Consider the following 15,125-nt stretch of genomic DNA (forward strand, 5'->3'; position numbering starts at 1 on the left):
TACCAGTAAAGTCCAAAATTATATAACAGTGAGACTCTGGGAGGCACATTTATCAAAGGTCGAATTTTGAATTCATGTGAGTTTTTAAAAACTCCCCTAAACCATACCTCCCAACATTTTGGAAAGAGGGACAAAAAGACTTGGCACACATAGCGCAGTGAACATTTTTGGACCATGCCGTTTTAGTGGCCACCCACACCCCCTAATTACCATGTTCATTTTATAAAATTTGGCAGGCTTTGAAAGTAAGAACACATTTATGTTTTTCTGTTTGTACAGTTTTGCTAATAAAGGTGAATTGCTCTTTAAGCTGCAAATCCGTTTACTCAAGTGATCTGCTCATCTTAAATTGTTACAAAAGTATCTGGGCTCTCTGCCAAGAGCCAATTAAGTTAGAAACTTTCTATCCTTTTGTGGCTGTTCAGTGCAGGAGATCAAAGAGAAAGCGGGACATTTCAGTAACAAACCCTGGACTGTGGTTGAGCTGTCAAAATCGGGGAGGTATGCCCTAAACTCCCATAAATTCGACCAATCTACATTTATTATATAAAAAAAAAAAAAACTAAGATGAATAAAATAGACCTGAAAACTCAAAATGAATTTGATTCTAATTTTAAAAACTCGATTTGAGTCTTTCTCCGAAAGAAACTTGAATGTCAGGAAGGCTGCAAAGAACTCCAAATTGATCCCTGGACCTCTCCCATTGACTTAAACAGCAATTCAGCAGGTTTTAGGTGGCTTATAGTCAAATACGAGTTCTTAAAGGGTCAGAGTATGATAAATCTCGAAAATAGAATTAGAATTTCTTTTAAAAAACTCGAATTTGAATAGCTCCCTAGTCGAATTTGACAGTTTTGACCATAAATAAAAAATATGAATTTTGAATTAGAATTTTCAGTTCGACCCTTGATAAATCTGCCCCTTAAAGTTGTAATCACACCTAGACAAAAGCAGTGTTTTCTGATTTCCTTTCCCTGTTAACTTGAAGGGAGATGAGACCCAAACATTCATTTATAACCACTAGTGCAGCTGTGGGCATTCAAACATCACAGTCATTGCGAAAAACAGATTACGGGTTTCTGGATAGTGGATACCACACCGGTACTCAAACTGAGTTCTTTGCACTTCCATATAGCTGCGCTCCACTCCATTTTCTCCATCCTGCTGAGCACAGTGCACCTGTTGATGGAGGGCAATAGTGATGTGCGGACTGGCCCGATACCCGCATTTTGGGTGAGTTCAGGCCGAACATGCTGCTCCACTTGCAAAGAAGACTGACGGCTTTCAACTTTCGGCTTTCTGTTTAATAGACTTTTGCCTACCTCACCTCTTGTGTGACATCATCTGCGGGTTGGGGTGGGTCTATAAATGGAGGGGGGAAGGCGGGTCCTGGTCGGGTGCGAGGTTTTCTCGACCCGCACATCACTAGAGGGCAAACCTGGAGCTACCATTAACCTCTGAAGGTGGTAGTAGCTCCAGGGTTTCCACAGCAGCATGTGTCCATTGTCACTGTCCACTTACATACCTCCCAACATTTTGGAAATGAAAAGAGGGATTAAAAAAGTTTATGTGAGTCTATCTTTTCCCAAGGGACCTCCTTATCTAAATTTTAACAAATACTTATTTGCTTATCTCAAAATTGTTACAAAAGTATCCAGTTGCAGCTGGTGGATTTTCTGTGCTCTCTACCTAAAGCCAATTAAGTTAGAAAATTTTGTATCTTTTTCTGGCAGTTCAGTGCAGAGAAAGTCTGGATTTTTCAGTACAAAGCGTGTTGAGCTGTCAAAGGCAGGACTGTCCCGCTGAAAATGGGACAGTTGGGAGGTATGCACTTGTACTTAAAAGTATTGGACACACACATGCTTTTGAAAGTGAGTGCCTGAAGTGACAGCAACCAGACTTCATTCTATTGCATTCTGAGCAATGTTCATGGACGTTACATCCAAAATTGTACTTTGCACATGCCACTTGCATGACCCCTGCTGTATCCTAGTTGACTTTTGGCACTTGAATAGTGTGTGGAAGTAGCCAAGATTTCTCAATACAACCTCCCTTACATTTTCCATGATGGCGTTGGGGTATTATTACCTTTAAATAATCCAGTGGGTGTCAAGAACTTACTGGGGCTCATTTATCAACACTGGGCAAATTTGCCCATGGGCAGTTACCTATAGCAACCTATCAGTGATTAGCTTTTTAAAGCCAGCTGCAAGTAAAACGATGAATGTAGCAATTTGATTGGTTGCCATGGGTTACTGCCCATAGGCAAATTTGTCAAGTGTTGATAAATGACTCCCAGGAGGTTTGAACTGACAACCTGTAAGCATTGACAACTGCAGCAGAATTTACATGGGCTCCGAAGCATGGGAAAACTTCTAAACTGAATTTAATCTAATTATTAGCAGGACATTTGTGTATTTTATGGTGCAGAACTGCAAAAGGGGTATGTTTACACTTGATAATGGGTATTTGTGAATACATTTAACCATACTTCAGCTGGTTTCACCAACATATATTTGTCCACATGGGCATCTCAAGACATAAGATAATTGTGATGATTGTCTGTCTGACTGTCCGTCCACACTCTCTCATGCACATACATACTGTGTAATCTCTAAAACTAGAATTAGCATGGCATTGAGTGCATGAGCACAAAGTGTTCTGTTGCTGTGCATTATATCTAATGAGGAACAGCTATTAGCCTCCCACACCACTGATTTGTTTCTGTACTGACAGATTTTAATGCCATTTTCCTAAAACCTGCCTAGAAGTGCCTGTTTAGTTATATTCTAATAAAGCACCTAACTGTCAGCAGAGACATGCAGTTTTTACCTCTATAAAAGGGTGTTTTCTGTGATCTCTTTGCTGCCAGTTCTTTCAGTTTATTTTTTTTACCATGTGAAACATGTATAATACACATTATTTTCATGTTTATAACACAATTTGGATCTGCCTTGGCCAAATTGTCTTAATTCACACCCTGCCTGGTATATCCGCGACTGCTCTAGCCTGCAGTGATTTGTTCTCCTTTTAGTATGTTATAGAATGGCTACTTTTAAGCAACGTTTCAGTTGGCCTTCATTTTTTATTCTTTATAGTTTTTTAATTATTTGCCTTGTTCTTCTCACTCTTTCCAGCTTTCCAAGGGGGGGGGGCACTGACCCCACCTATAAATGAAATGCTCTGTAAGGTTAAAAATTCATTGCTATAGCTTCTTTGTATTACTCATCTTTCTATTCAGGCCTCTCCTATTCATACTCAAGTCTCGCATTCAAATCAGTGTATGGTTGCTAGGGTAATTTGGAACCTAACAACCAGTTTGCTGTAATTGCAAACTTGACAGCTGCTTAATGATGACCTTAATAACTCAAAAACCACAAATAATAAAAAATGAAAACCAACTGCAAATTGGCTCAGAATATCTCTATACATGCGGCCCGCGACCCCCACTTAAATTGCCCTCCACATAAAAGTCTGCCTGCTGTGTCTGCTTAACATTTGTAAGATTTAAAAGGTATCACTACCGAGATTAACTGGCCCCTGCATAGTTTAAACCACAAATTCACACTGTAATCCCCTGTATTGTTCATACTTGTGAAACCTCTATTGTACACACCCCTAAAGCCCTGTACTGTTCACACCTGAGACCCAGACTGAAACTGCCCACATTGTTCACCTGTTAATGCTAATGGGGCACCAGCACTGTGTCACTGTATGTAGTACATATTAGACTGGTCCTGATTTTCTCCTGCTCTGTTCTCTTCCCTATGCTCCCTGCGTGTGACATGCTTTGCCTGCTCTTTGCACCCTGTGTGTGCCATACTCTGCCTGGCCTATGATCCCTATGGAACATAAGTCTGGGGGGGGGCAATCTCACCCCCTGCTCCCCCAGTACTTGCGCCACCGATTACTGCCCCTGTACCAGCAAGCTCAGCAGCCATCCATCATACAGCCCTCCAGCAGCCATCATGATGCCCCCAATCTTTACCTGTACCAGCAGCAGCCAAAAATAAATCTGATCACATTATATTGCCCCCAAGTATTTATATACCTGTGCCAGCGCCCAGCAGCAACAGCAAACATATGGCCCCTGGCCTAAATCTGTACCTGGAAGCTTCACACTTTACAGTAATAGAAAGAACGTCTTCAGTTCAATGCAACTGTGTAAGGCTGAGAGCAGTGAGGGTCACACCAAGCAGCCCGCCAGCTCTCTGCCTCTCTCTGTCACCCAACCGCATCAGTGATGTCATTGACGCATATACGCACGTCACGCTGCCGCACCGCACAGAAGGAGCTCTTACTTGCTGGCAAGAGGGAGAAGGTGAAGGAGGGGGATTCCAACCGACTAAGTGACCATGATTACTGAAACAAATTATTAAATAAACTCTTGAAAAAAAAAGAAGAAAAAAAACCCCCAGTTAAAAGTGTGCCCCTCAATGATGGCGCCCTAGACAGCCAGCTGCCTACCCCTAGTTCCGGCCCTGATCCCGGCAGTGAGCACCAACCATCGGTTTTATTTTGGTGTGCTATTAATGTGGACATGGTCTTGTGGTAACATGGGTGTGGTTTAAAGTGGGTGTGATCTAAAAACAGGGAGTGGCTAACATTGGCTTCCATTATCGTCCCTCCTCCATGTAGATTAGAAAAATTCCGTCCCTCTGTACCATATAAATTGGGCAGCACTAGTCTACATCATACTAAAATTTCACTCAAAGGGGAACAACCCCTTTAAGCCTAAAGTTGGATTACTCCTGCGTTTGGTGCAGTAAAGGCCCATAAGAAAGACTAGGCTTCATTTTCATGCCCTGTGGTGGAGCACAGGAATTAAAGGGTTCACCTTCCAAAACTTTTTTCAGTTATTTTCAGATAGTTCCCTAAAAATAAAGACTTTTTTCAATTACTTTCCATTATTTATTTTTTACAGTTTTTCCAGAATCTAAGGGCAAGGGCAGACATTGTGTTTTTACGTTGCGTAAATACGCCACTTAAACTACACATGACCGTCCGCATGCGTTTTTCAGCACTTAGGTTTCTTTTCCCAACATGCACTTCTCATTGTTCTCGTTCCCCATTATTCCACTGGCTGGAAATAGAAAATAGAAAAGCTATTTAGAAATAGAAAAACTATTTACATGCAAAATGGAGCAGGAATGATCGTCAATACACAAAGTAATTACGTCACCGGCCGTAAAAATGTATGTGCGTCATTTATCTCGTGAGAATTTGGACGATTTATTTAAAATACACTGCGTATTTACGTAAAGTGTGGTTTCAAACTTGCACATCCCATAGAGTCTATTGATTTGGTAGTTTCTTGACGTATTGGCGTTTCTGCTAAAAAACGCCAATACTGGCGTCCTGTGGCGGATTTCAGCTTGCAAGCGCCCTTGCCCTAAGTTTAAATTTCAATGTGTTTGAGTCTGGCAGCTCAGTAATTCAGGTGCAGACTCTAAACGGTTACAATTTTGCAACATTTATTGATATATTTCTCAGCAGCATCTCTGAAGTATTAGCAACTATTGTATCAATTATAACAGCTGCCTGTAATGAAAGTCTAGAAATGTATCCACTAAATGTATCCATTTAGAACAGTTTTTTTTTACAGGGTCAGCGACCCCCCCTCCCAGAGCTGCTTTAGAAGGTGAAAAATGACGCTTTACACTTCAATATTAGAAAAATGGTGACATGTAGAAAATGAAAAGTAATTTGAAAAAGTTGTAATTTCTGGTGATCTATCTGAAAAAAAAGATGAACAACACCTTTAAGGGCAGGGGAACACGGGGAGTTCAAATCTGTGTGTAATTATACCTCTCTGATATTGTTCAAGTAACATGACTCAAATTGTATTTTTCTCCAGCAACCTCGTGTTTCAACTGTAAGCTCTTGTAACAGGACTGTCTGTTCTTCCTTTCATGTGTAATAAGGCTGATGTGAAGCATTGCTTAACTGGTTAGTGTTCTGTCAATAAAGGAAAATAATAAAAGGACCTTGAAAATCTGACTCATTCTGCAGGGCTGAGCGGGTCAGTGTAAATACTGATGGCAAGATAGCAGTGTGAGTGTTGCATATGGTAAATAAGCCTCCTCAAGGACGAGAGAGTGAACAGTCTGACAAGTAGAATGCCAATCAGAAGGCACATAGTTATGTCTGATGTGTGGGGCATTCTCTGTGCTTGCTAATATGTATGGCCATGCATGGAACACAGAACTTGTATAAAATGTAGGAATGGGTTTGGACTGCAGTTCCAATCCTTTACGCTTAAAGGGGTTGTTCACCTTTTGAGATAACTTTTAGTATGACGTAGAGAGTGATATTCTGAGCTAATTAGCAATTTGTTTTCATTTTTTATTATTGAAGGTTTTTGAGTTATTTAGCTTTTTATTCAGCAGCTCTTCAGTTTGCATTTTAAGCAATCTGGTAACTAGGGCCCAAATTACCCTAGCAACCATGCATTGATTTAAATAAGAGACTGGAATATGAATAGAAGGATCAGTAATAAAAAAGTAGCAACAAATCTCCTCTTCTTCAGGGCGACTAATCTCCCCGAACTGCCTTCCCTGCCTTCCTTGCGAGGCAACTTCGGAAAACGAATCGCTCCGAGTGCCATCCCCCTGGCTAAAATGTAAATCGCCGGCAGGATAGCACTTGGAGCGATTCGTTTTCCAAAGTCGCCCAAAGGGGAGTCAGTTCAGGGAGATTTGTCACCCCGAAGAAGAGGAGATTTGTCGGTGACTAATCTCCCTGAATCTGCCTGTGTGCCCTGACCCTAAAGGATTGGTTCACCTTTAAGGTAACCTTTAGAATGGCTAATTCTAAGCAACTTTTCAATTGGTCTTCATTATTTGTTTTTAAGTTTTTGAATAATTTGCCTTCTTCTTCTGACTCTTTCCAGCTTTTATATGGGAGTCACTGACCCCATATAAAAAAACAAATGCTTTTTTTTAAAAAAAAAAGCCTTTTCTCCTGCCCTTCTACAGATGGCTGACTAGGGCAGATACCCAATGCTTGTTAATAAAGTCCGCATTCCAGTACATTAGTGAAGCACTCATGGAGTTGGTGGGCCTCTAATTACTGGCTCCCAACTGAGTGTAGAAGTGTGAAGAGAGTATATAAACTGTGACTTTTATGTGGTGTTGGTTCAGCCTTTGTAAGCTTAAAATAAGAGGGAGGGGAAAGGAAGGGTGTACAGTTTTCTGCTGCATTTTGAACTCCTCCAGCAAGAGGAAGGCTACTGTTTCCTTCCTGCCGGGAGCTGTCACTTACAACTGCCTGTTGCTGCTGCTGCTGCAAGGTTTTCTACTGCTGGGAATGAGAGCCATATCATTATATCACTGGGACACATATTGTTATGTACATATGAACACTGAATTTGCTCTCTGCCGTCGGGGGTGGTTTGTGTGGGTAGCAACTTGCAGCTATTCAAAAGCCTCTTTCACTCTGTAGGTTTCAAATAACTGCAATTTGCAACTATTCTACTGCAAGAATGTGCTTGGCTTGGGTATATATGTCTATATACTTATTTACCCCTCTGCATAGATATTATTCCTTTTATTTCTTTAGCTCCACCAGCACGTTGTTCTTCTTCATGTCCGTCCCTGCACCAGTGGAGCTGGCAATCTAAGGTGGCAGAAAACACGGAACCCAAAGTTTCCCTCATTGTAATTTACTAAAAAGGGATTCTGTCCAATTAAGGCATTACTGGAGCGTAGTTTTAAACGCCATGTTTTCAGGCTGTTAAAAGCAGGTGTACCTTTACTCTTAAAGGGCAAGTCAACCTGAAAATAAAAAAAATGCCTAAAAAAACAGTTCTGAGAAACTTTGCAACATACATTCATTACAAATTTTCTATGGATTTTAAGTTGTTTAGGTATTGGTATTGAATACATTGCTTGTCTGTCCCTGTCTATTCTCTGCACTGGTGGTTCAGACTGTTGACGCAATGTAAAGCAAGGCAGCTGATTAATGGTAAACTAATGAAGAAATTCAATGTCGAGTACAGTGATGAGTGGGGTTAACTTACCCAAAAGGAAGGAGGGTCCATGTGCTCAAGCCCCAAATCTTCAGCTTGGGGAGGCAATTGATGCAAAGCCTTACACGTTTCGTGCCTTAGGGGCACTTAGTCATAGGCAGTGCCCCTAAGGCATGAACACGCAAGGCTTTGCTGTGATGTTTTTGTTCCAATAAAAACATTTTTTTTTACTACATCAATTTACGGAGTGTGGTCTGGTATGTGGCAGCCCTTTACTATTATCTATTTGCAGCTGATTGATGGTCCTGGCTTTGCTGGGGAACCAAGACTGATGCAACATTGTTTAAAAAGTAAAAACCAGAAGTTAAGCAAATGTTGCTTACAGTGGCAATTGGTTTTACAAATAATTTTAAAAGCCCCACCCCCGCACTGTGCATTAGTCAAAAAGAAAACCCTAAAAAAAAAAAAAAATACGACCCTAAAATGCAGAGCAGCACAGCTCCAGGACGCCATCTTCCGCCGCTTCGTATTCTTTCAGGACTCAACGCCGATTTGCGCATGCACAGTTGAAGCAGATTCCTGACTTGGCCCAACTGGCTTGCTCCCGCAGGCTTTGTGTCGGCATTGAGTCCCAAAAGAATTCAAAGCGATGGAAGATGGTGCCCTTGAGCTCCACTACTCTGCATTTTAGGATTTTTTTTTAAGGGTTTTCTTTTTGACTAATGCACAGTGTGTGGAGGGGGGGGGGGGCAATGGCAGGCAGTTAAGAGGGGGCCTTTTTTGTTACTGGGGGTTTAGTTCCCCTTTAACATCCATTTTGTCAAGAGCCAATTCAACATTCAGCAGGAACATTCATCCTAAGGACAAAATTATTAATGTTTTTTTCCCCAATTGTTCACCAATTAAAAGGTGGTTTACCTTTAAAGTAAACTTTTAGGGGCATATTTATCGAAGGTCGAAGTTAAAAAAAAAAAACTTCGAATTCAAAAAGGCCGAATTCGATTCAAAGTTTTTTTTACTTCGACCTTCGATCTCCCAAACTCCCCCAATTGCCTCCATACAGGTTGTAGGAGGTCCCCCATAGGCTAAAACAGCACTTTGGCAGCTTTTAGGTGGCTTATGGTCGAAGTTTTTAAGAGACAGTACTTCAAAAAAATTTGAATCTCGAAGTTTGAATTTGAATCGAAGTATGACTATTCCCTAGCTGAAGTACACAAAAAATAGCTTGGAATTTGTAGTTTTTCACTTCGAAACTTCACCTCGATAAATCTGCCCCTTAGTATGGTAAATTTTTAGCAACCTTTTAGTTGGTCTTAATTTTTTACCTTAAGTTTTTTAATTTTTTGCCTTCTTTTCTGAGATCAGATGGGAGTCATTGATCTTGCTATCGTGAGGCTACAATTCTATTGTTACTTTTTATTTCTCTTCTTTCAATTCAGGACCTCCCCCATTCGTATTCAAGTCTGTCATTCAAAGCACTGCCTGGTTGCTAGGTTAACTAGTACCCAAGCAACCAGGTAGCTGCTGAAATGCAAAACTGGAGAACTGTTGAACAAAAAGTGAAATAACTCCAGTTTTCAATTTCAGCAGTCTAGTTTCATGGTGCAAATCATGCACTTATATGACAAAGAGACTGGAATATGAAAAGGAGAGTCCTAAATAAAAAGAGGAGTAATAAAAAGTAGTAACGGTATGGTTATAGCAGAGCTTGTTTTTAGATGGGGTCAGTGACCCACATTTGAAAGCTGTAAACAGTCAGAATAAGAAGGCAAAAAAGGAAAAATGAAGGTCCGTTAAAAAGTTGCTTAGAATTGGTCATTGTATTACCTACTAAAAGTTAACCTAAAGGTGAACCATCCCTTTACGTTGGCCATACACTTGCCATACCTCTTGTATAGTGAAACAGTGGGCCCGTGGAGACCTGTCAGGTGACAGCCCACTAATTTCAGCTTTTGACTGTTTGTAGGGACAGTCGTTAATTTTTAATGGCCTGTGTATGTTCAACCTTAGCTGCTCTTCTCTGGATATTTCCCCTTTATAACATCCACTTTGATTTAAGGATGCAGCGAATCCAGGATTCGGTTAGTGATTTGGCCTTTTTCAGCAGGATTCAGGTTTGGCAGAAACGGAATGCTAATTTTCATATGCAAATTAGGGTTCAGTATTCAGCCAAATCTTTTACAAAGGATTCGGGAATCCGGTTGAATCCCAAATAGTGAATTCTTTGATTACTGGAAAGCAAAATGTTGCGAAATACCAACACCTTCAGTAGGAGTGCTTCAGGGTCCTATGAATCATGCTGTGTAAAAAGTGGAGTGAAGCATTACCGGTGATGTTGCCCATAGCAACCAATCAGCAATGGGATTTCCGCAAAACTAAAGCGTTCTGGTTTCAATGAGCAACATCGTCGGCAATGTTTCACTTCACTTTTTACACAGCATGATAAATACTTTATACCACTAAAGTGAGCAGCACGAGGCAAATTGTCTCTTGGCAGTTGCTTTTCAAAATTTTCCCCTGCTCAGACGTGATCTGTGAAAATGTAATGATCTACAACTAAGGTTGTAACGACAAGAACATACGGCTCGCTCAGGCTTTAGAAACTTATACAGGAAGGAGTCCCAGGCACATACTTTTTTTTTTTTTTTTTTTTAATTATTTTGCTCCATTTCAAGCATGGAAATTAAGTTCATATTCTTAGCCACTTTTCACTGCTGCATGGGCTTCTCCCAGTATATCTGCATAACAACATTATTTAATGACATTTATGAACTTATTTATCAAAAATTTAATTTGTGAGGTTTTTTTCCCCCCAAAGGTTCGAATTTTGAATAGGGATGCACCGAATCCAGGATTCGGTTCGGGATTCAGGCTTTTTCAGCAGTGTTCAGATTTGCCCGAATCCTTTTGCCCAGCTGAACTGAATTTGAATTCTAATTTGCATATGCTATATATATATATATATTATAGTAAAAAATATTTTACCCTTCCCACCTCTCGGTTCAGGATTCAGACGAATCTTTCGCGACGGATTCAGACGGATCGGTCACGACGGATTCAAGAGTTCGCCGAATCCAAACTAGTGCATCCCTAATTTTTAGGTTTTAAAGTTTTTTTTTCTACTTCGGATAAACTCACAATGTTTGCTTAATTTATAATCTTAAAAAGACGTGAAAAACTCTAATGAAAAAAAAAAACTTGCCTTAAATTTTTGTCTAGGACGACAACTATTGTGTTCAGCATCTGAAAGCTTGCGAGTTCATACAGAAGTTTTCCATTCAAGTTTTTTCACAAAAAAAATGTGTGCTTAATAAATACCAAACATTTGAGTTTTTGAAAATATAACTCGAATTTGTGAGTTTTTCTTTTTTAAATTCGAATTGTGGGAAAAATTTTAATTTGAACTTTGATAAATCACCCCATTATTGTTAGTGCAGAACATGGACTTTGCAAACTACTGCCTGGTTGCTAGGGTAAATTGGACACTAGCAACTTGATAGCTGCTGAACCTGGAGAGCCGCTGAACAAAAATTGGAATACATAATAGTTATTGGCATGGCATTGAAGTGGGTGCAGTTCTGGCATCATTTTCTTACCCAGCTTTGTCAATGAGCCCTAAAATATCCAAGCCGAGTTTCTCGTGTACATGGTGCTGGTGTTTTTTTGTTTTTTTTTTGTGTGGGAAGACGGCAATGTTCTAGATCTAATAAATAAGTGCCTGCATTTTTGGCTTGAAACTCTCAGGCCCTGTAGAATAGCTCTGTGTGTGTGAAATGCTGCGCTGTCTGCATACAAATGCGCCTGGTGCCTTTTATAAAACGACAGCTGTATATTGTAAGTAGGAACTATCTTTCATACTGAACAAGCGCTTAGGCTGCAGCTAAAATCGCATGTATTTGCGTGCCCATTTATACCCAGGATTTTCTGCCAGTTTATATAAAGTAACACATTTACTTCTGTCTGCTAATTAAGTCATGAAAAAGGGCTTAAACTTGACTTAGTCTTTAAAGGCTAAACATAATTATTGGATTATTGGTTCCTTTTTTTTTTTTTTTTTTGGGTTGTAACCTCAAGAAGGTGACTAGGGTGTGCTTAAAAATACAGGTATAGGATCCATTAACTGGAAACCTGTTATCCAGAAAGTATCGAATTAAGGCCGTCTCCCATAGGCTCCATCTTATCCAACTAATCCAAGTTTTTAAAAATGATTCATTGTAATAATAAAACAGTAGCTTGTACTTGATCCCAAATAAGATATAATTAATCCTTATTGGAGGCAAAACCAGCCTATTGGGGTTATTTAACGTTTACATGGTTTTCTAGTCTACTTAAGGTATGAAGATCCAAATTATGGAAAGATCCATTATATGGAAAACCCCGGTTCCCAAGCATTCTGGATAACAGGTCACATACCTGTAATAATAATATTCTATATAAGAGCCTCTTATATAGGAGCCTCTGTGACAGTGGTTTGAGGTAGGTAGTGGAACTTGGACTTGATGCCCACATCATTCCCTGCCTCAGTGAAACTTATTTTTTTTTTTTACCAGGAGCCAATTTTGGAGGGTGGGAGGAAACAGATTACACAGGGGCAACCCATATAGTAATAATAGATGTACATACATTTAACTGTTTTTTTTTATTTTTATTGAAAACCTGTTAATGATGTATTTTAAACATACATGGTGGTTATGCGTGTGCTCAATATATTGTGCAATCTTCTCGTTTTTCTAGGCTCCAGATAAGAGGAAAGCATTAGAAGAAACAAAGGCGTACACAACTCAGTCTCTGGCAAGTGTTGCCTATCAGATAAATGCACTGGCCAACAATGTGCTCCAGCTATTGGATATTCAGGCCTCCCAGCTGCGGAGAATGGAGTCCTCCATCAACCATATCTCCCAGGTAAAGGTCACCTTTTCTAAGCAGATAACGGCACCAACGTTAATGTGTTTTTGTGCAGCTTAGTAGGGAATCCATGGGAAACGTGTGCATTCATACAATCTGATAAGCAGAGCAGAATTCTGTGTGCACAATAAATGTCTGCTTTTTATTTTCTAATTCTATAACTTATGGTGGCCATAGATGTAGAGATCCGCTCGTGTGGCTATGTCGCCAAACGAGCGGATCTCTCCCCGATATACCCACATTGAAGTGGACATAACCCCTGGCTGGTGCAGTTTTCTGCTGATTGGAGCACAGGCCTGGGGTTTCAGGTAAGTAAATACATTCACTAGGGGGTGCCTAACATTTGGCACCCCCAAGTGTTAAATTACTTTCCTTCTCCTTTAAGGGCTGCTGTGTAAAGAAGAGGTACAGCAAAGTGGTTCAATTTTGACCAGTGAAATATTGGTACAAATAAGCACGTTTACTCCATATAAGTATGTGTGTATATTTTTTATAGGACTATTGTAATCATTATCATAGGGCTTATGATAATGAATGGGGATTGAGCAATGCACATTCCCTGGTCCAATATCTATGCAAATGCATGTATTTACAAAAACAGGGATTTTTAGTTACAAAGTTATGATCACAAAATTGGTAAACCACCATACCACCCCAGGCTGGCACCTCCCTGCATGGTAGCATTTCTTGGGGTAAGTGTCTCCTGGCCTAGGCATTGGTTTCAGTCAGAGGGCTTAGTCCTCTCCCATAATTTATTTTAAAAGATGCAAAAAAAAAAGGGGGTTTTGGGGGAGCACATTGATCAATCCCTTCTTTTTCTCTAGATCTATAGTTAATTTGGCCAGATCAGTAGCACTTCCATTGCATTTAAATATATTTTTACTTAGCCTTGGAGTGCTCCCACAACTTCTTTTTTTTTTTTTGTATTGTAGCAGTTATTCTGCCGGAAGTCTAGCAGTTATGTTGCATGCCAAGCTTCCATTTGGTTGTAAGCACCCCCACACCCGTCCCTTTAAATGGTGGTCCCATGCCTTTAAAAATAAGTGTTGTTTGGTCAGTCTCTCTCTCGCCGTAAGCAGGAAAGGATTAAAGCTGGGCATAGATGCAAAGATTCGATCGTACGAATCAACGTACGATCGGACTTTCCCATCTCCCGACCTGCCACTAACCATTCAGATCAAAGTCTTACCATTCCGATCGAAGTAGTAAAAGAACAGATCAGCCAATGTTCTACCTCTGACAGCAATCGTACGATAGTTATGTCTGACAAAGCTAGTGACAGTCTCCCACTGAAAATCGTACAATCGGCAAAACATGCAGAGATATTATCGGCAGGCGACAGAAATTTTCTACCCTGTCTGATCGACAGATCTCCGCAGGACGAAAAATGTCAGGTCTCTCCACACACGGTCCGAAAATCGTACGAATCCACGATTCGTACGATCGGATTGTTGCGTCTATGGCCAGCTTAAGTCTGTAGAGCCAATGCTGTGGTCTAGGCAATCACTCTCTATTAAAAGAAATGATGGGGGAGGACTAAGCCCTCTGACTGAAACCAATGCTTAGGCCAGGAGACACTTACCCCCAAGAAATGCTACCATGCAGGGAGGTGCCAGCCTGGGGTTAACCTTGACGTGGTATGGTGGCTTACCAATTTTGTGATCATAACTTTGTAACTAAAAACCCCTCTTTTTGTAAATACATATATTTGCATAGATATTGGATAACTTATGAGATGGGACCAGGGAATGTGCATTAATCAATCCCCCTTATTTTTCTCTATGTTTAGTTAATTTGGCCAGATCAGTAGCACTTGAATTGTATTTAAATATATTTTTACTTACCCTTGGACTGCTCCCCCAACCCCTCATTTTTGGCTTATGAAAATGATTACACTAGTCCTATAAAAATATATATACATACTAATGTGGAGTAAACGTGCTTATCTGTACCAATATTTCCCTGGTCAGAATTTAACCACTTTGCTTCCCAACATCCCCAGTACAGAGCAATCCAAGGCACTATCTACAGAATAGGCTGTCATTCCTATATGTCACTTATGTACAATGGGGTTGTGGAAGGCTACACGAAAAATGACACATGTTTTATAGTAGGTCACAGTTTGCCTTTAACTTGACTACGATTGTTATTGATGGGATGTGTCTTTGCTGTGATGGTTGCTTGCAAACAGTATTGTCTGTCACATTAGAAATATCTATAGACGTAATTCTAGATTTAGCAAAAATATCCA

General features: G+C 40.2%; 1 protein-coding gene across 10 annotated transcripts in view; it reads left to right on the top strand.

Annotated features, from left to right (window-relative positions):
• Nucleotides 1-15,125, top strand: part of LOC108718781 (abl interactor 1) — a 62,651-nt gene that overhangs the window by 16,648 nt on the left and 30,878 nt on the right. For all 10 annotated transcript variants that reach the window (XM_018267219.2, XM_018267223.2, XM_041565841.1 and 7 more), the window contains exon 2: nt 12,704-12,871. In XM_018267219.2, coding sequence (XP_018122708.1) covers nt 12,704-12,871 — 168 coding nt within the window. The remainder of the gene's footprint in view (nt 1-12,703; nt 12,872-15,125) is intronic.

This window comes from Xenopus laevis, chromosome 6L (assembly GCF_017654675.1).
Source record: "Xenopus laevis strain J_2021 chromosome 6L, Xenopus_laevis_v10.1, whole genome shotgun sequence".
In the NCBI taxonomy this organism is placed as follows: Eukaryota; Metazoa; Chordata; class Amphibia; order Anura; family Pipidae; genus Xenopus; species Xenopus laevis.